We start from the raw sequence: 21,042 nt of genomic DNA on the forward strand, positions 1-21,042 counted from the left end.
TATATGACCTTCATCTTCCTTCTTGGCGCTTTTTTTATCTGTGTCTTCACAGAACCAAGGCAGTGCATGTGTTACATAAACACACAGATGCAGAAGACACACGGATGATATAGGGCTTAAGAAAATAATTCGACATACTATTTTCTCTTAGGAAGGACTGCTTTTCTATCTTATTTGTAGCTCAGAGGCTGATTTAATAAGCATCTCCTCTCTCCCTCTTCTGCAACTATCAGAGGTTTTTCCTTTTTATACTTTCGACTTTTCTTCTGGATTACATGTTTCTAGGTTATATATTGTTTTGAAGTGTGTACAGAGAAAAAAAACCATCAGACAATGAGCCCAAAGACTTCAGCTCTCCCCCAGAAATGCTATGTGGCCAAGAGCAAGTCATCCATTATTATTGGATCTTAGTTTCCTATTGACAGAGGGAACAGCTGAATGCAAGGTCCCCTCTGACTCTGACATTTTGTTTCCAAATATCACACTACTCCATTCTCAGGCAACAAAGAACTTGGGAGCACATGAGGTATCTACAAAGTTGATCAGCAGCAAAGTCTGAAAAATTTACCAGCCTATAATTATCTGATCAGCTTCATCTAATCTCTTCATCCTGTGTAATTTCTTACCCACCTGCTCCGTTCATCGCTACTCTGGAAGCCTGCATTAGTTAAACTGCTAGGAAGGTTTCTTTTGGCTCTGTTTTTGGTTCAGGCTGAGTTCAGGATATTAATTTTGCTGTTTATTTCTCTCAGATAATTTGAGACCCAGAACACTATATTCTTTGAGAGGCATCATTTTCTCATCTGATATTTCTGTAGATTTTTTTTTCTTTAATCTGCTATTTCTTGAAACTCAATAAAACATGGTACAATAATTTCCCAAATACTTTCATTTTATGTGGATGCAATTTAGAGTCACTTCTTGAAATTTACAAGAACGACATTTTAGAAGATCAAAACCATTTAGCTGAGCCATAATTATAGTAATTTTTGGTGGAAGTTAGGATATGATACATTTCCTAGATTTGTTCAGATACAGCATCCCATAAACTACAACTGATGCACAAAGGGTACAGTACAGAACAACAAAGCATCAAGTAACCAGAACACAGATAGCTTCCTAGATTTGTTGTTCTACTATAGTTGTCATCCTTCCTGTGCAAACTTCCCTGGTGGATCAGAAAGCAAAAGAAGTTTCATAAACACAACCCACATCATAACAACAGAATATTAAAGAAAATCCATGTGGAACAGGTACAGCATCTGTGTGAAAGCCTAAAGAACTGTGAAATTGAAGCCTTTAATAGAAGCCGTTCAATGGAATATTACTCAGTCATAAAAAAGAATAAAATCTTGCCATTTGCCACAACATGTATGGACCTAGAGGGTAGGTATGTTCAGTGAAATAAGCCTGATGGAGACTGACAAATACCATCTGATTTCATTTATATGTGGAATCTAAAACAAAAAAACAACAACACAGAACAAAACAAAATGAACAAACAACAAAGAGAGAAACAGACTCAAATAGAGAACACAATGATGGTTGCCTAACGGGGGTGTGGGTGGGATGAAAGGGTAAAATCAATGAAGGGGACTAAGGGGTACAAACTTATAAAATAAATAATCTGTGGGGAACATAATCAATATCATAATACACTGATCATGGCAAGCATTTTGTAATGTGTAGAATTATTGAATCACTATTTTGTACACTTGAACCAGTTTAATATTATATGTCAACTATACTTCAGCTTTTTAAAAAATACATATATGTACACAAAAAAAGAGAGAAGAAATGGCTAATATTCTTTATAACTTGCCTTAGAGGCTTCCCAGGCCTGCTTGCCCTGTAAATTTCAAGCTGGCGAACAAATGTCAGCTCCGCATCGTACAGAACCACGTATCTTGGTTCCACTTCATGGAGCACCCTTGTCAGGGCGTAGGGGTCACTACAGCCCAGGAGTGGATGGAGGATGGTAAGCGGGTCTTTCAGGAGTCCATAAGCGGCATCAGATGACAAGTTTAAATCAAATTCCTCATGCTTAATTTCTTCTAGGGAGCTTTCTGGGCTACTGCCCGTGTCTCTAGGATAGCCTTCCTTAACATCCTGTTCCTCGTCTGGTTCTTCAGACATTCCTACCATCTGAGTTAAGGTTAACCTTCGCTTTTTCTTTTTGAGAGTCCTTTCTTTGGTGGCAGCCCTTTGTTTGTTTTGGGGGTCTTTAGGCCTTTTGTTAGATCTCGCCATTCTCTTTGGACTGTCTTCATGTCTAAGTTTCATCCACACTTCTTCAGCTTTGCTGTCCTTCTCAAAAGTTTTCCTGTAGAGCCTCATCAAGAAGGCCTCTGCTCCAATAGTGATATACTCTCTCAGCTGGGAACACGTTCGGTCATCGCTTGCACAAATGAGTACCTGACCTAAAATTACGAAACAGGGTTATGTTACTATGACCTCACGTGTCCTTGTACTTCCTACCTGTCTGCCCACTTGCCTCTTCCACCGACAAAGAAGATACATCTTACCCCTTGGTGTGAAGGATACAGTATTCACAATTTGTTTAAAAAGGGTCTCAGATGCTTATCAAATGTTTTCCCTCTCTGGCAGGATTAGTTAAATCTTTTGAGTAAAGTTGAAGCCAGAAACATTTAGTCTTAGGAAAGCGTAGCTGTGGTATAATGGAGGCTTTACAGAAGCTCTTTTTAATTAATAATTTTCCAGAGGATTTTATATACCAAAATAAATTCCAAATGGATTATAGAGTCAAATGTTAAATACTAAATCATAAAAAAAAAGGGGATCATTCTCCATCTTTCTGGGTGGAAATGATTTTCTAGGCTTAACAGCAATGGAAGAAATCTCAGAGAAAGCAGATATCTATAATCTAAGATTGACTCTATATAAGAAAAAAAGCTATGCATTAAGAAAGCATAGCTTTCTTAGCATAAAGACAAAAAAACAATTTTACCAAATAACTACCATAAATGACAATATCTTTAACATATAAAAAGCCAACACAAACGGAGGACATAGTCTAAATTGACAAAGGAAAAAAAAAGGCAATTCACAAAAGAGGAAAAGCATTTAAGAAAAAGCTTACCAAGCATCAAATTTCAAATGAATAACATTTTTCTCCAATCAAATTAATAAAATTCTTACACATATACACGTATATATGCACACGAATATATACAGAATCACCAGTCATTGTCTGCTAAATGAAAAAGAGATGAGCTCTGGGGCACCTGGGTGACTCAGTTGGTTAAGGTCTAACTCTTGATTTCGGCTCAGGTCATCATGTCAGGGTTGTGGGATCTGTTGGGATCTGTGAGCCCTGTTCGGCTCTGAGCTCAGCATGGAGTCTGCTTGAGATTCTCTCTTTCCCTCTCCCTCTGCTCCCGCCCTCACCATAATCTCTCTAATAAATAAATTAAATAAAACTAAAAAATGAGCCACTTGAGTGGCTCAGTGGTTGGGCGTCCGCCTTTGGCAGGTTGTGATCCTGGCGTCCTGGGATCAAGTCTAGCATCAGGCTTCCCGCAGGGAGCCTGCTTCTCCCTCTGCCTCTCTCTCTGTATCTCATGAATAAATAAATAAAATCTTTAAAATACAGAATCTTAAAAAAAAAAAGATGAACTTTTATGCTGCTAGAAGAAATGAAAATTCACAAAAATTTTGTATAAGTCAAACATGGTAATATGTCTCAAGAACATTATCATTTGACTTGCTAATTATATATCCAGAAATTATATCTGCACTATAACCCCAATAACGTGAGACAGAAAATACATAAAAGAAACCCTAGAAGCAAATATGCCAGCATGGCTCCTAAACATAATTTTTTCCCCTTCCCTTTTTCCTTCGTACTTTTCAGTTTTCCTAAGTGAGCATGCATGACTTTGGGTCTTCAATCACAGTACTGGAGGTTCTTGGATAACATCACCAGTATATTTACTAATATGAGAATTATGTGCTTGCCTTTGCTGATTTATAGGAGTTCAAAATCTCAATAGATTTTTTTAAAAAAGGATTTTATTTATTTATTCATGATACACACACAGAGAAAGAGGCAGAGACATAGGGAGAGGAAGAAGCGGGCTGCCCCCGGGGAGCTTGAAGTGGGACTTGACCCTAGGACCCCAGGATCACGACCTGAGCCAAAGGCAGATGCTCAACCACTGAGCCACCCAGGTGCCCCTAGTTTTTTTCTTTTTTTAATCTAGTTTTATTTTATAACAGTTGAATTTTTAAATGTAGTTCAGGTTTGGTCTACCGTGCTAAGCTATTAGTATACTCATGTTTGAAGACAGCAGCCCTGGAATCTGCAATTTTTTGGCGGAGGCTAGGTCAATGCTGCTCCATAGAACAGTTAAGACTTTTTTGGAAAGACACTTGCTGAGAATAAAGCAAGCCCATTAGCTTTCTCCTTGGGGATTCCAGACTGAAAGCCTGGTGAACATGTATGCGGAGATTTAGCTGCCTCTTTAAATAGAAGTCCTGAGAAGGCAACCAGCACACACACACACACATACACACAGACACACAACCCTGCTTTCATGAATATACAAGGATTCAACCTGGAGAAAATCACATCAAAAGAACAGAAAATGAGGCTGCCACCAGGATTTCGGTGTTCCTTTGGGATTTATTCTTTTATGCTTTATAAACAAAATCAAGTTAGTTATTTTTATTTTTTTAAAGGATTTTATTTATTTATTCATGAGACACACACACACACACACACACACACACACACACACAGAGAGAGAGAGAGAGAGAGAGAGAGAGACAGGCAGAGGGAGAAACAGGCTCCATGCAGGGAGCCCGATGTGGGACTCGATCCTGGGTCTCCAGGATCACACCCTGGGCTGAATGCAGGCACTAAACTGCTGAGCCACCCAGGCTGCCCAAGTTAGTTATTTTTAAAGAACTAACAAAGAGGACTCACGTGCTGCATTTTGAAAGCAAATGTCACCATCTCTTTTTTTCCTACCTGGACCACCAAGGGCTTCGCTCTCCTTATTTTCTGCCTCGATTTCCTTCAGTACTTCGGTCAGTGCTTCCCATTTTGGGTTGCTTTCGAGGACCAATTCCTTTTTTGTTTCTGTATAGAAATGAAAAGATGACCTCATTCTACGTGATAATATTTATCCATAAAGTATTTCACAGGCTTTCAAAACAACAGGTAACACAAGCATCATTTGGAAAGCCCATTCCTTTGAGCCTCCTTCCTGATGCCAAACAGAATCTTCTTTCTTTGAAAAAGGTCTGTTTATTAGGGTCTAAATGAAATACACTCCCAACCGACGTGAATAGAGCCCTGAGAGCAAATTACTTGCATGGTCATGAATTACAGAAGATACTGTCCTAGTTCTCAATTGTGACACTGTATATCAGCTGCTACATAAAATCAAAGAACCAGTATAGAGTAATGGTATTTATTAATCCTAAAATTCCCATGACTTTCACAATCCTGAAGATGGGATACAAGTTAGACAGCAGTCAAATGCTTCTGTAAAGACTCAAACACATCATTAATGTACTTAGTTTTGAACTAGACCTTTGAATGAGACAGAAGGCCAGCATCACCCCATCCCATGCCTTAAAAAAAACCCCAATGATATTTATTATACCTACTAGTTAAGTGTTGGAATAAAATCCATACTTGCCTCATTCTAGTATATTTATTTTTTTTAAAGCCAAAAGGAATGTTAAACATTCTGTTAAGACTTGACGGTGCCAAAAGTAGTTATTACTCTGAAGTTAAAAAAAAAAATCAATCTGTAGCTCATATGTGGTGGTGAGAATACTCTTGATTGATACTTAGCACTTGCTATTTGTATTCCTCTGACAATGGATTCTAAGGTTTGCCATATTGGATACTTTTAACATATATTGCATATAACATGTTTAAGATACGGGCACACATTTTTCACTTGGCTGAAGGATATGTAAAGATTAATATGCTTACTTGGTAAGAATTTCCACACTAAACACATAAATAGACAGTTAAAGATCAAGCCTGTGCTGAGTGAAATAAGTCAATCGGAGAAGGACAATCATCATACGGTTTCACTCATATGTGGCATATAAGAAATAGTGAAAGGGATTAAAAGGGAAAGGAGGGGAACTGACTGGGGAAAAATCAGAGAGGGAGACAAACCATGAGAGGTTCCTAACTCTGGGAAACAAACAAAGGGTTGTGGAAGGGGAGGTGAGGGGGGAGATGGGGTAACTGGGTGATGGGCACTGAGGAGGGCACTTGATGGGATGAGCAATATGTTGGCAAACAGAATTTACATTTAAAAACATGTTTAAAAAAAAAAAAGATCAAGCCTACAAGATACCTTGGTCTTCTTTGATCTCCATTTTTTCAGACATTTTGCCCTTTTTGTTCATTTTGGCATCTGGAAGATGGTAAACCCTTGCTCGAGCATTTACAAACATGGAGGTGCTAGAGTCAAGAAACAGCCAACCTAATACAAAAAGTTAAAAAAAAAAAAAGCCTTTAGTTTAGGATGAATGTTAAAGACTGATGGTCACATGCCCTATATGGACAACTGTTCGCCATCTTGTTCTCCTCTGAACCACACCCTCTCCCTTACTGTGGCTTCCGTCACTGTTTGGTTAGACCAGTGGTTTTCAAAGTGTGGCCTACTGACCTCCGGGGGTCACTGAGTTGTTTCCAGAGGGTCTGGATCTCAAAACTATTCTCATAAGGACACTGACTCATTATTTGATTCCCCCCCTGCACTGTGCTGACATTTCCAGTGATGGTGCAGAAGCACTGGTGGGTAACACTGCTGGTGCCTGAATGTAATCAAGGCAGTAGAACCAAAGTACACTAGTAGTCAGCGCATTCTTCATTGCTATGCATTTGTAGTTTATCACTTATGAATGTCCCTGATGAAGAGGTAAAAATTATTAATTGTATTAAATCTTGGCCTCTGGGGCTCAGGGACTACACTTTGAAAATTGATGGGCTAGCCAAACAGTGACAGAGGCTACACTAGCAGGGGCAGATGTGGTTGGTAGAAAAACAAGACAGTGGCCAGCTGTGGACATGTGTTTCCCTACAAATCTCCTCAGTCTTCAGCACTCTGGCTGATGAAACCTTAAAATCCTTCCTGCTTCTTTGGAGAAAACGAATTTGAAGTTCTTAACAACTAAAACTTCCAGAACACAACCTATTTCTAAGTTGGGGACTGCCTGTAATATACAGAGTCTTTTCTAGAAATAAAATCGCCCGGAATGGATATGAATATTTATTATTATACAGAACAGAAGTTAAGTAGGCGGAAACATTAGCTATCAATAAAACCTACATCTTTGTGCTATGAACATAAAAACGTAGTTTGAAATCTTAGTATATCATGTAGTTGAATATAGCACTTCCTACATCTGATTCCCCAACGAAATCCAACACTTTATTCAAATCAGCTCCCATAATAATATTAGTATTTTTATCTCCCACCTGAATTCTGACCAAAAGCCTTCTCTGTTGCTCTCAGGGATTCCAGAAGATTAAGGAATGTGATACAATCATACTGAGAGAGATATTGCAGCAAAGTTCGTAATATCTTCAAGTCCTGAACCAAGGACTTAGTCTTAGCTCCAAGCTGGTGCCACAAAGGATCCAGATAATGGCGGATTGTCTAAAACAAGAATAAAATTTAGTACTGCTAAAAACACATTCAATATAGCTATTATTAGTATAAATTATACTTTCAATGAACATTATCCTATCCCCGTATACCTAAAAATGGTTAGAGTGGTAAATTTTATATTATGTATACTTTACCACTCATACAAAAAAACTCCAAGCATCATCTCCCAAGGAAGTAGACAGAAAATTTCAGTTCATAAGATTTTTTTTAAAGATTTTATTTACTTATTTGACAGACAGAGAGAGCATAAGCAGAGGGCGTGGCAGGCAGAGGGAGAGGGAGAAGCAGGCTCCTCTCGGTATAGGGAGCCAGATGTGGGGCTTGATCCCAGGACCCCAGGATCATGACCTGAACTGATTTTCAAATATATATTAAAAATAAATATTTCAAATGCATTTTCAAATACAAAGCAGTGTTTTATCCCTAGAATCTCTGATCAGATAGTCAATTCATAATTATTCATATTTATATTATTAGGAGAAAAGGACTGATAAACATCAGATAACCAATTATTTATTTTTATGAAGAGTCAAAGCATGTAGCTTAGACATACTCAATTTCTGCCAAGTTTGGCTGTGACCCCATTCTAGATAGATAAAAATGTGGGATCCAGTTGGGCATGGAACAGAGCACATATACGAGGGAAACTACATGGTATCAAATTAAGTAACAATGTACCCTAATATGGTGGTGTAAAAGATTTGCTTAGGTCTTCGTTGTTTTTTTTTTTTTTTTTTTTTTTTTTTATGTGATTCATGGCTGGGAAAACACTTGTTAAATTAACATTGGACTAAATTTGATTTTTCTTTAAGACCCTAAAAAGCAGGGGCGCCTGGGTGGCTCAGTCAGTTAAACATCTGACTCTTGGTTTTGGCCAGGTCATGATCTCAGGGTCGTAAGGTCAAGCCCCACATCGGGGTCTGCACTAACTGTGGAGTCTGCTGGAGATTCTCTCCCTCTCTCTTCCCCACTGCTCCTTCCCCTGCTCTCTCTGTAAAGTGAAATTAATAAAATCTTTTTTAAAAAAGTTGCCTAAAGCACAGAATAGCTTTTTGCATATACTATGTAGGTATCTACATACCCACAGCTATATATTTACGTATATGTATACATACATACACCCACACACATGTCCTTTACAAACTGATTTTGTAACTGGAAAGGATGATACTTATAGCATGATATGGAAGCAGTATCACCATGTAGCATCTTATCTAACAAATTTAATATTCATCAGGAGTAATATTTGTATGACTGTATAATTTATTGTCCAAACTAGGACTATTGTAAAAATGAAATTATATTATTAATAATTACTCCAGGACAACAGCTAGATGGTGTAACTGCCCTAGACAAACTGGAACACAGAAGTGCAAACCTGTTTGGCAAAATCATCTATAAAAGTTAAATTTTCTAACAAGTTGCAAGTTACATCTGCATTTACATTTGGTTGCTAAAAGAATATCCAAAATAATACTTTGACTTTCATTAGTCAGGAAATGATAACCAGAAACTTAGCACAAAACATATTAGGCTATATTTTGTTTTTTTTTTCCTAAGGACATATGCATTCTACTAAAAGAATGTGTAGGTTTGTTTTTGGTGGTTTTTCTTTTTGGCTTGATCATGCTCTATACTTTAAGAACAAGGGAACAAAACATATGAAATTAGTTTTATATATCATTATTTCACAGTAAAATGACTTTTTGGAAGAATCGGAGAAATGAGGCGTTACATTTTTCCTTTTTAATAATCACTATGCATTATTTCCAGCGACAGATTGGTTCAGAGTTTCAAAGACAGGAATTTGTTCCACTAAAATATGTAAAAATAAAAAAAAGCTATCTGGAATTTTTTAAAAGTCAGCTTTTTCTGGATTTACAATTCAATCTTTGATATTTCTGCATCTGTATTAATATTCATCTATGATAAAAAAATCAGAGGGGCGCCTGGGTGGCTCAGTCGGTTAAGCCTCTGACTCTTGATTTCAGCTCAGGTCATGATCTCAGGGTCATGAGATCGAGCCCTGCATTGGGCTCCAGGCTTAGCATGGAGTCTGCTTGAGATTCTCTCTCTCTCCCTCTCTTTTTGCCCCTCCCCCTCCTCATGCATGCCTTCTCTCTCCAAAAAAAAAAAAAAAAAAAAAAAAAAATCAGTTAGAATAAAAGTTCTTTGAACTAAAGTCTTAGTCTTACCATTTTCTCAATTCAAAATGTAATTTTAAGACAGAGCAAAGTTCACATTCCTCAGTAATGAAAACTCATCCCAATTATTTTTATTCTAAACAAAAGATTGTAAATCATGAAGCATTCTTTTTTTAAAACTTAAATTCATGAAGCATTCTTATGTAAGACTCTCCTACCTATAGATATCCAAATGCTGTCATTTCAGATCAAAAAGGTTATTTATCCTTTTCTTAATTATACTTAAAATATTAAGATAATAACTGCATAACTGCAAAAATCAGAGTTGTGCTTATATGTCCGTCCATGTATTTTACTACAAATTATTATGTTCCAGGAAACCAAAGAAGCTACCCTGAAACCAGCTCCAAATTAATTATAAAATAACAGCAAATTCCTATTAAGAACACTGCAATTACAAAAATAACTTGGATTCTTCAAAATTATAAGATCACAAACTGTGCTTAAAAGGAAAAGAAACAGTACCTTGTCAAAGGGTTTTCCAATAGCATTTTCTAAAGACAAATCTTCCACTTCGAGGGACGGGTTATGGCACTTGAGCTCCTTCAGACATGCATTTAAAATGTCTAGGATGGCGGTCTGTATAGCAAGCATGGCAGGTGTCATAGAAACATGAATCTCTACAACTTCAGGTTTGTGCTGTTCTAAAAACGAGTTTACAGCTACGTGGAACCTGCAGAGACAAACAGTTTTCAAAGATTTTCTTGAGTTTTAAGAGCTGTGTATTTCTGATCTTGTTTTAATACTCTCACAGTTTTTTTTTTGTTTTTTTTTTTTGTTTTTTGGTAAAATGCAATTAAGACATAAACAAAATAGAAAGCAAATTTGGCAATGATAAAAGAAGACTTTTATCCTCCAGGAATGGACATTATTATTCAAATTAGGCAGGGGTCAGCAAAACTATGGTCTGGGCCGAACCCAGTTTTAGAACGAGTCTTATTGGAACACAGCCACACCCACTGTTTATGGACTGTCTATGGCTGCTTTCCTGCTCTAACAGCAGAGATGAATCATTGTGATGGAGTGGAGGGCCTGCAAAACCCCAAATATTTACTATCTGGTCCTCCACAGAATAAGTGTCCCAATCCCTTTAATAAGGTATAATCAGGAGAGGAAAAAGACTATGGCAATTCTTTGTAAATGCCATATAATATAATCAAAATACGTATTAGCATAAGTGCAAGATGTTTGAACACTGAAACCTTACAGTTTTTCCTACACATATATATAAATTCCTCAAAATCTTGGTGCTTTATTCCCCAATGGGCAATTTTCAAAGTGAAGTGGGAGTCTTAGAGCCAATAAATCTGTAATTCACCTAAAGCTGTTGTCTATGTGAGTCTCTAGATTCTCTGGGGATCTCACTAAACGTATAAGAAGGAATAAAGTGGCTGCCCTTGGATGGATTTGATGCGCTACCAGAAAAATAACTATCAAATTGCTCTCTACTTATAAAAGAACCACGGATGCGGTGACCATCTATTTCTATTTGACGTGCTTGTTAGGAGCCCGGCTGTCATGTATGGAGTGCAATTACAGTAATTTTACATCATGTTAAAGTGCACATTTAAGTTATAGCAGATTCTCTCCCAGAAATGTGTTGCAATGTGCTATTTACCTTGGCCACAGATAGAGCTTCCCTACGAAAAGATTCCTCATCACTCTTTCCACGTGACAAAAACCGGTATCAAAGGCGACAGCATTGTCTGTGAAAGCTTTAATAAAACCACGCTTGTTTTTCTGGCGAAACAGACGCAAGATGAATGCTTCTTGACAAGACTCGATTATCCGGTGAGCTCTATACACCAAGATGCCTGGGAGGAAATTATAATTTAGATTGGAGAAGAGTCATGGAACGTCATGCACATCCTCATTCACTTATTCACCACATGTCTCCTGAGTACCTCCTTGGGCACGGGCAGGCACTGATCTCCGCTGGGGGTACAGCAGTGAACCCACAGATGTAAATCCCTGTCCCCGTGGTCCTTCCAATACACAGTATAAACATGAAGACTATTTAGCTGGTTGTAGAGTGATAATTACTAGGGAGAAAGAGTGAATCAGAGGAGGAGAGGGAGTGTGTGGGAGGGGTGGTGATTGGTGACTGTCGATAGGGTGGCCTTATTGAGGCCCCGTCTGAGCCAAGGGTAGGTGGAAACGAAGAGGTGAGCCTTGTCGCCATGTATGCCAAGAGAGTTCCGGGCTGAAGAGACAAAAAGAACAAAGGCCCTGGGGTGGGGTGTGTCTGGCACAGTGGAAGAATTTCTGAAAGCGAAATGGCTCCCTGACACTCCTTTTATATGTGAACCACATGTGGACTACATAAAATAGCAATTCAGAAGTCTGGGCAACATCTGCATCACCGACTAGAACAATTCAAGTTTTGGAATCAGAGTATATTCAATTGAGAGATAAATTAGTCCATTAAAATAAAAACCCTTAATGAATGTATTTACTACATCTGTGTTCTGGGGTGGTATGATTGATGCCTCTGAGATCACAAAAACAGACAACTGTTACATGTTTCCTTATGTATAAAATGTATTGGAGTATTGGAGCAGATGATCTCTGGTATGTATATGTAACATATACACATGATATTATACATATTTATGCCGTTTTCATGCAGTGTGACTACTGATTAGGAACATATATTACATAAGAGCGCACAGATATCATTTTTGAATCAAAAAGTCAATTATTCTACGATGATTCTCAGTTTTTTAGACCTACATCAAGCCAATTACCTTATATACAAGTTTGTCATAAATGTGCTTATGTGTTTTTATATCAGTTCACATCACTCCTAGAGCCTGGGAAATGGCATTAGAAGTGATTAGTGACTCCTTCCTCTACTAGTTCAATAAGCTCGATTCAGATTCTATTGTTTTGGTGTTGAAATTTCGGATGGAGGCAGATGGAGCTACAATTTATTCTAGCTAAGCAAATTGTTTTTCAGATATGGTAAAAATTAATAGTGTTATTTAGGAATCTGTAGACAAAGATTTTCAATCACCACAACATGTTTGTAGACAAAGATTTTCAATCACCACAATACATACATACATTAGTTTATGGAGGTAAACTAATTTACCACTGAGCAAAGACTGGACCTAGTCATTGGACTTTTCCAAGTACTTTCCTACGCTACACTTGCTGACCTAGAGTGAAGTATCATATAAGGTTAAAGTAATAAAAGTGGACTTTTAGAAAAAAGATGAACCTCAATTTAAGAGAATGTGCTCCAAGGGATCCCTGGGTGGCGCAGTGGTTTGGCGCCCGCCTTTGGCCCAGGGCGCGATCCTGGAGACCCGGGACTGAATCCCACGTCGGGCTCCCGGTGCATGGAGCCTGCTTCTCCCTCTGCCTGTGTCTCTGCCTCTCTCTCTCCTCTCTCTATCATAAATAAATAAAAATTAAAAAAAAAGAAAATGTGCTCCAAGAGACTGTCATTCTTTTGGAACCCAGGAAGAGGAAGAAGAGGAGAATGACCATTCCATCTCAGACACCAGGGTTAGGTACTTAAGCGGACTGTTATTCATTTAATCCTCATGAGAATTCTATGAGGTAGGTATTATTATGAGATCAGGAGAGGGAAACAAGTTGATCAAGGTCATCCGACAAGTAGTGGGAAACTAAAGTTTCCAAACCAGGCGATGGTGGTGATGGTGGTGGTGGGGATGGGGGTGTGCTGAGGACAAAACCTGGTTTTTCCTAAGTGATACCATCTGAGGACCCCCCTTCCTACACACCTAGCCACCATTTTAAAAACCAGCAACAAGAAAACACAAGCAGAGGCACCTGGGTGGCTCAATTGGTTAAGCGTCTGCCTTTGGCTTGGGTCATATACTCAGAGATCAATTAATCAATCGAGGATGGAACCTCCGATTCGTGCTCCCCGCTGAGCAGGGAGTCTGCTTCTCTCTCTGCCCCTCCCCCTGCTCACACTCCCGTTCCCTCTCTCAAATAAATAAAATCTTAAAAAAAAAAAGATGAAAACACAGTTAGGCTGTATTTCTGGTAGTCTCACAAAAGCCTACTTATATTTCATTTTTACACTCCCATAACAGTTTGTATCTCATACTCTACTGAGTCACTACTTCTTTCCATCTGGCTCCTCCACTAAACCGCTCAAAGATAAGGACATCACGACAACAAGCAGCGACCAGAGAACATTCACCATGTGCCAAGCGAGGCGCGAGGAATTTTACATACATGACCTCATCCCACCCTCATGCTAATCCCAGGAGGAAGGCACTGTTGCCGGCTTCCATTTACAGAGGAGTAAACTGAGTCATACAGAAATTAAGCAACTTGCCCAGGATCACACCTTTGGCAAAGGTGGAGGTGGGTTCAAAGCCAGGAGCAGCCTAACCCAGGAGGTCACCCACCACACCATCTCATTCATTTTCCAATCATCAGCACCCACCCCATTCCTGCCAAACAAGGAACCCTCAGTAAATTAATGTTTGTTGAATGAATATAAGACTGAATCACAGCATTGGGCACATAAATCTAACATGTGACTTTTTTTTTTTTTTTAAGTTTGCTGTGGAAAGTGTGTTCTGAGTTCTATTTGGAGGTGTCAGGAGCTATTTCAGCAACACAAGCCTCCTGTCTCGTCTTTTGAAAGTAGTCAGGATAGCCATTTATGCACTTCTGTCACTGATACTTCTCTGGCCGCTGAGGAGTTGTGGTTGGCAGGGACCTTTGTGTGGGGTGTGGTGGGTGAATTTACTGGGCAGTGACAGGGGACAGGTTAGGGCTGGGGGCATTTAGAAGCTTCTGGAGGGTCAGATGCTTCAAGGACTGCTGTTTGGTCTGTGAGAACCGTGGTGAAAGCATCATCACAAGTCTCTGGGGTGGATCCCTCCCGGGTGCAGAATCTGAAGGGATTTACTCCTGGCATTCATCTGCATTCCTTTCAGCCAAGGGGCAGCAGCAGCTCCAGCCTCATATTTGGTTGGGACTTGATCAGAAATAGATGCAAAATTTTGTGCTTTTAATTAGGAGCTACCTAGAAACTATACTCTGGATGTTTCTTTTGATGCATTATTGCTCTCTGCCTAATTGGGTTGAATGGTGAGGAAAAGAGCAATACTGACATCTAGTGGTAGTTCCAGTACATTTCCCCCCATTTTATCCACTTAAAAAGTAAAGAAACCGAAGACTGAGCTGAAGAAGAAAGCAGCAAACAGTAAAAGACTTTACGATGTATCAGAATTTCTGGAGATGAAAAGCCTTTTTTTTTTTTTTTTTTGCTATTCTTTACTGTTTAGTATATCTCAGGCACTATACTGAGCAATTTATTTTCACTCACTTGATCCTTACGATAACTCTGGGAGGCACCATTTTCTCAATTTAAGAAATAGAAAAAAGAGAGGCGGCTGGGTGGCTCAGTCGGTCAAGCTTCTGCCCTTGGCTCAGGTCATGACCCCAGACTCCTGGGATGGAGCCTTACAACAGGCTCCCAGTTCAGTAGGGAGTCTGCTCCTCCCTCTCCTTCTGCCTCTCTTCCCAGCTCATGCTCTCTGTCTCTGTCTCAAATGAATAAATTTTTTAAAAAACCTTAAAAAAAAAAAAAGGAAACTTGAGGCTTATAGAAATTAAGTCACTTGCTTGTACATGGTGGCTTCACCCTTCAAAGCCAAGTGAGTCTGACCTCACCTCCTGGGGGCCCTGGCTGAGAACAATTAATCATGAATGCTATAAAACCATAACAACACTTTCTTCAATCACAATGCTTTATGCCACATAAAGCATTCATTCATACATTTGCTCATGAAATATTTTTTGAGGGTCCTCTAGGTTCAGGGCCATGGTGGGAAGTATTGATTATGAATATCACAGTCTCTGTGCCCTCCAGAAGTTCACTAAAGGCCACGGTATATTCATGCATCATTTTATCCAACAAACACATGTACCAGTTACTTAGCCCGTGATGAACAAGTTGTTCCTTGTACTTATGAAGCTTGTTATCTCATGAGAGGGACAGACAAATAAACAGGCGAAGAGAACGTGGTGTTCTTTAGTGCTGTGACTGGGGAGAAGCAAAAGGTAATCTGAGGGCAGAGGGGTAGGGCCCTCGGGTTAGCTTTGGAGAAAATCAGAAAAAGTTTTCAAAAGGACAAATAACAATGAAAAATAACTCCTTTTCTATTATCAATTTAGCTAAAGTAAACCATACGTCTCAAAATAATTAAGCAACTACTTGGTTTCATTTCAAATCATGGTGGCAGGGGGCAACTTTTTTTTTTTGGGAAACTCTTTAAAGAGAAACCATATCTTTTAGGAAACATACAAAGAATATTTGTAAACACTTCAAATTGGATTAGGTTTTAAAAGCAAATGCCAGACAACTGCCAAGTATTTACCAGATATGAGCTTATGAGACAAGGACAAATCATTCTTACTTTACTTCCTCATTTAGTCACTTATTTCAGGGCACAAATACTTTTAAAGCATCCAAAATGTGTCTGCTGTGGCGCTAACACCTGGAAGCACGATGTTGAGCAGAAACATCCAGTGCTGCTCACAAGGAGGTTCTAGGTTAGTTTAGCAGAGGGCACAGACACACGCAAAAAAGTGCCAATTTACAAATAGTAATAAGGTTGCAAATTCTTACCCGTAATTAGATCTGACGGTATTCTATCAGTCAAGAAGTCGACCACAAGTATGCGACTTGTTGCAAATATCACACCTCCTTGTGTGTAGACCTCATAGCGACTGTTACTCGTGATTTCATTTGTTACCCGGCGAGGGAGGTGCTCAACTCCTTCAATCTTCAGCTGGTTGATAAAATACTCCTAAATCAAATCAAATTTTATTAGTAGGTTGTTTAATACAGGGCAGTTTTTTTTTAAAAAAACATTTTATTTATCTATTCATGAGACACACACAGAGAGAGGCAGAGACACAGGCAAAGGGAGAAGCAGGCTCCATGCAGGGAGCCCGATGTGGGACTCGATCCCGGGCCTCCAGGGTCACGCCCTGGGCTGAAGGTGGCGCTAAACCGCTGGGCCACCCGGGCTGCAATATAGGGCAGTTTTTATTAGGTTGCAGGTCTTTGTATTTAAAATGAGAGCCAATAGGGATGGCTGGGTGGCTCAGATAGTGATCCCGGGATCCTGGGATAGAGCCCCATGTCAGGCTCCCTGCTCAGAGCGGAGTCTGCTTCTCCCTCTCCCCCCTCCTTCTCATGCTCTCTCTCTCAAATGAATAAAATCTTAAGAAGAATGATAAAATGTGAGCCAATACACGTAAGGTATACACAAACTCAGTTATTAATTTATGTTGATCAACCAACCATATACACTTAACCAGGATTTTATTGTTTTGTTTTTGGCTTTGCGCTAAGGAATCATTGCACCTGTTTTCCTTCTTTCTTTTTTTTTTTTTTTTAAGGTTTTATTTATTTATTCTTGAGAGAGAGAGACACACACACACACACACACACACACACACACAGAGGCAGAGACACAGGCAGAAGGAGAAGCAGGCTCCCTGGGGGGAACCTGAAGTAGGACTCGATCCCAGGACCCTAGCATCACCCTCTGAGTCAAAGGCAGATGCTCGATCCCCGAGCCACCCAGGCATGCTGCACCTGAGTTGTTATTAGCATTTTAACAACAACAAGCCCTCAGTTAAAAAAAAAAAAAAGAAAAAGAAAGAGAAAAAAAAAAAAAAAAGCCTGCTAGCAACAGAATACTTCCCCCCAAAGCCAGGTGTGCAGGTAAGCTAACTGTGTGAGATCACAAGCAATCCTTTTCCCAGGCAGTGTTTCAGGCTGTTAGTTCGGTCCCAGTCCACCCCAGAGGGGATTTCATGTCCACGGTGCCTTGGCCCTTTGTATCTTCAGTGCAACACTCCCTCTCCTGGGGGCCCTGTGCTGTGCTAGGCTCTAGGACAGGTACTGGGATACCTGGACAAACCAGACAGCGCCTCTGCCTCAAGAAGCCTGTGGTCGTTCTTCTCGGGGGACATCTTCCTCCCGGCCACCTGCTCAACCCAGGGCCTCATCAGACTCGTCAGACCAGCCTGTGCCACCTCGCAATACCAAGCCCCGCCTTCGCACAGGTGTATCCCCCTCTGTCTCCGGGGTCCTCCATTCCTTAACCGCAGGTATGCTTCCCCAATATCCTCAGCTTCCAGCTCCCTTCCCTTCAAACCCAATACCCCTCTCCCCCCAGCTCGGGTAAACCCCCTCAGTGCCTCCCCTTCCCTACAGGGCTCTCCCCAGCCTCAGCATCTCTTTTCACATCCTGTCATTACCCTGGGGGAGTCCTCCATCCTCATCCCTGTTCCCTTCTAGAGATCTCACTCCTCTGATCCCATGATATCCAGTTTGGGGACTCCCTCATCGTTCCTACCCCCATCCTTCTCTAGACATCCCTGTCTTCTTCAGGGATGACCAATCATTCCCTCAGCCCCCATTCTCCTTAAATGACCCCTACTCCTCAGTGTCCTTGCACCTGTGGCAGAGACTTGCAACAGCTTTACCAACCCCCATTCAAAGCCTTCTCATCCCTGTCGGGGTCCTCTATCCTCCTTGGGGCCCTTCCTACCCTCTGTGTCCTTGAGCTTGTGCCACGGACCTGCATCTGACCCCCATTCAAAGCCCTCCCACCTGCTGTAAGGAACCTGCATTCTCCCTGGGACCACTCCTATTCTCTGCGTCCTTGCACCCCTGTCAGGGACCTGCATCGGCCTCAGGGCCCCTCCCACCGTCCCCTGTGTCAGAAGCCTTCATCTACTCCGGGTCCCCTCTCATCCTGCTCAGTGTCCCTGCACCCATGTCAGGAACCTACACCCACCCTGGGGCGACTCCTACCCTCTGCAGGGGCCTCTATCCGCCTGGGGACCATTCCTGCCCTCTGCATCCTTGCACCCTTGTCACCGACCTACACCCACCTTGGGACCACTCCCACCCTCTGCATCCTTGCACCCTTGTCACCGACCTACACCCACCTTGGGACCACTCCCACCCTCTGCATCCTTGCACCCTTATCACCGACCTACACCCACTTTGGGACCACTCCCACCCTCTGCATCCTTGCACCCTTGTCACCGACCTACACCCACCTTGGGACCACTCCCACCCTCTGCATCCTTGCACCCTTATCACCGACCTACACCCACTTTGGGACCACTCCCACCCTCTGCATCCTTGCACCCTTGTCACCGACCTACACCCACCTTGGGACCACTCCCACCCTCTGCATCCTTGCACCCGGGTCACCGACCTGCGTCCGCCTGGGGACTCCTCCCACCCTCCCGTGTCCTCGCGCCCCTGTGAGGGACCTGCATCTGCCTCAGAGGCCGCCCTCGACCCCGTCCAACGCCCTCCCCCGGCGCTCGGGGCTGTCGTCGCCCTCGGAGGCGCCAGCGCCTCCGCGTCGGTTCAGGAGGCCGCCAACGCTCTCGGGGACCCCTCACCCCCGCGCGGGCGGCCGCACCTCCTCGGCCGGCTGAGTGTTGAGCACCAGCACCAGGCACGCCGGGTGGCAGTGCAGCCGGAGGAAGTGGTAGAGCAGCCGGTCCGCGCCCAGCCCGCGGGCGCACACTACCAGCCCGTCCGCGTCCAGTAGTTCCAGCACCAGCTGCCGCTCATACTCCAGCAGCGGCGCCATAGCCGTCGGCCGAGCCGGGAGGCCCGGCTCCATGGGCGCCCTTCCGGGGCCGCGGCCGAGCTCGGCCGAACAGAGCCGAGTCCGGGACGGGCGTGGACCGAATTGAGCCGAAGAGATCCGAGCCCGAGACGAGCGTAGCCCGAATTGAGCCGAAGAGGGCCGAGCCCGAGACGAGCGTGAGCCGAGCCCTGCCGAGGAGAGCCGAGCCGGAAGCGAGCGTGGGCCGAGCTCCGCCGAGGAGAGCCGAGCTTCGCCGAGGAGAGCCGAGTCGGAAGCGAGCGTGGGCCGAGCTCTGCCGAGGAGAGCCGAGCCCTAGACGAGCGTCGGTCGAAGGAAGCCGAAGGGAACCGAGCCCCCCCAAGTTCTGAGAGCCCGCCGAGCTCAGCCGAAGAGGAACTGAAGCCGGGAGATGCTCTGGCTGAAGTTAGCCGAAGAGGAACCGAGTGGAGCCGAAGAGTCCTGGAGTCCCGAGGAGGTGCTAGCGCTCCTGACAGGTGTCATCTCCAGGCCTCAGGCTCTAGCCCCCAGCCTTTAGTGAATCTCCCTTGCCTTGTCCCTTCTGTCTGAGTTGGGCTGCCTGGATCTACAACTAGCACCCAAGCAACCCAAAAGCAAGAAGAAGAGAACTAAATCCGGGGAGCTTAGTCCCCTGACCTTGGCAATGAAAATGCTAATAATCGTCAGCCTTCCAGGTGCGCTCAGAATTAATAGCACCTATTTCCTACGGTGAAGGGTTTTTTTTTCTTTCTTTCCTTTCCTACGATGAAGTTTGATTCTTACTTTTGCAATTGGCCTCTGTCTCCTTATTAACTTTTTTGTGTGTGTGTGTGTGTGTGTGTGTGTGTGTGTGGAATAATCAGAAGAGTTCACTACTTTGAGGCTTTTGTTTCTCTCGGAAGGTCTTGATTACAATAAGCAATTTTTAAAAAGTCGCAGCTAGGTGTCCCCGCAGCCGTCCTTTCTTCCACTAGAGGGACACCTTAGGTAGTCTTTGTTCTATAGGAGGATCGCCTGATAATCCAACCAGAGGAACTGTTCTATGTGGAAATCCCTTTACCTTCCAGCCTTCCTTGTTAGAAAATGAAAATCACTGGCTATTCCGTGACCCAGAAATAGCCACTGCAACATCATAAAATATACACGTTCAATGTTTTATACGTACACTCTCACCACACACTTCTTTTATTGATTTGAGGCAATAGATAAGGCAGGATTCAAAGTTTGTCACTAGCATTTAACAAGCCTCCGAATATTTAGTATTTTACAAAATCCTTTTATTTGGCTGATGAGATTTCTGAAATGAGGATGTACCACACTTATTAATCTAATCCCTTATTAGTGGACATTTATGTCTCTATGTCCCTCCCTCCATTATAAATAATATTTCACTGAACATTTTTTGTACATAAATTCAACTATGCCCCTAAGATACACTTAGAATGGATAATTAGTGGTATAAAGAGAACAAACATAAGGCATTTCATTACATTCATAGTGCTACATTGCCCTCTAGAAAGCCCGTTCAAATTTACATTCATGTCA

At 42.0% G+C, this 21,042-nt stretch overlaps 1 protein-coding gene across 1 annotated transcript in view; it reads right to left on the reverse strand.

Moving 5' to 3' along the window:
- ERCC4 (ERCC excision repair 4, endonuclease catalytic subunit) overlaps positions 1-19,562 on the reverse strand; it is a 33,205-nt gene extending 13,643 nt beyond the window's left edge. The window contains exons 1-8 of the mRNA XM_041749470.1: positions 19,327-19,562; positions 16,497-16,677; positions 11,490-11,685; positions 10,337-10,544; positions 7,475-7,655; positions 6,348-6,476; positions 4,994-5,104; positions 1,823-2,420 (exon numbers count right to left, since the gene is read on the reverse strand). Coding sequence (XP_041605404.1) covers positions 1,823-2,420; positions 4,994-5,104; positions 6,348-6,476; positions 7,475-7,655; positions 10,337-10,544; positions 11,490-11,685; positions 16,497-16,677; positions 19,327-19,533 — 1,811 coding nt within the window. The 5' untranslated portion in view covers positions 19,534-19,562. The remainder of the gene's footprint in view (positions 1-1,822; positions 2,421-4,993; positions 5,105-6,347; positions 6,477-7,474; positions 7,656-10,336; positions 10,545-11,489; positions 11,686-16,496; positions 16,678-19,326) is intronic.
- Positions 19,563-21,042: the final 1,480 nt, after the last annotated feature.

This window comes from Vulpes lagopus, chromosome 3 (assembly GCF_018345385.1).
Source record: "Vulpes lagopus strain Blue_001 chromosome 3, ASM1834538v1, whole genome shotgun sequence".
NCBI lineage: Eukaryota > Metazoa > Chordata > Mammalia > Carnivora > Canidae > Vulpes > Vulpes lagopus.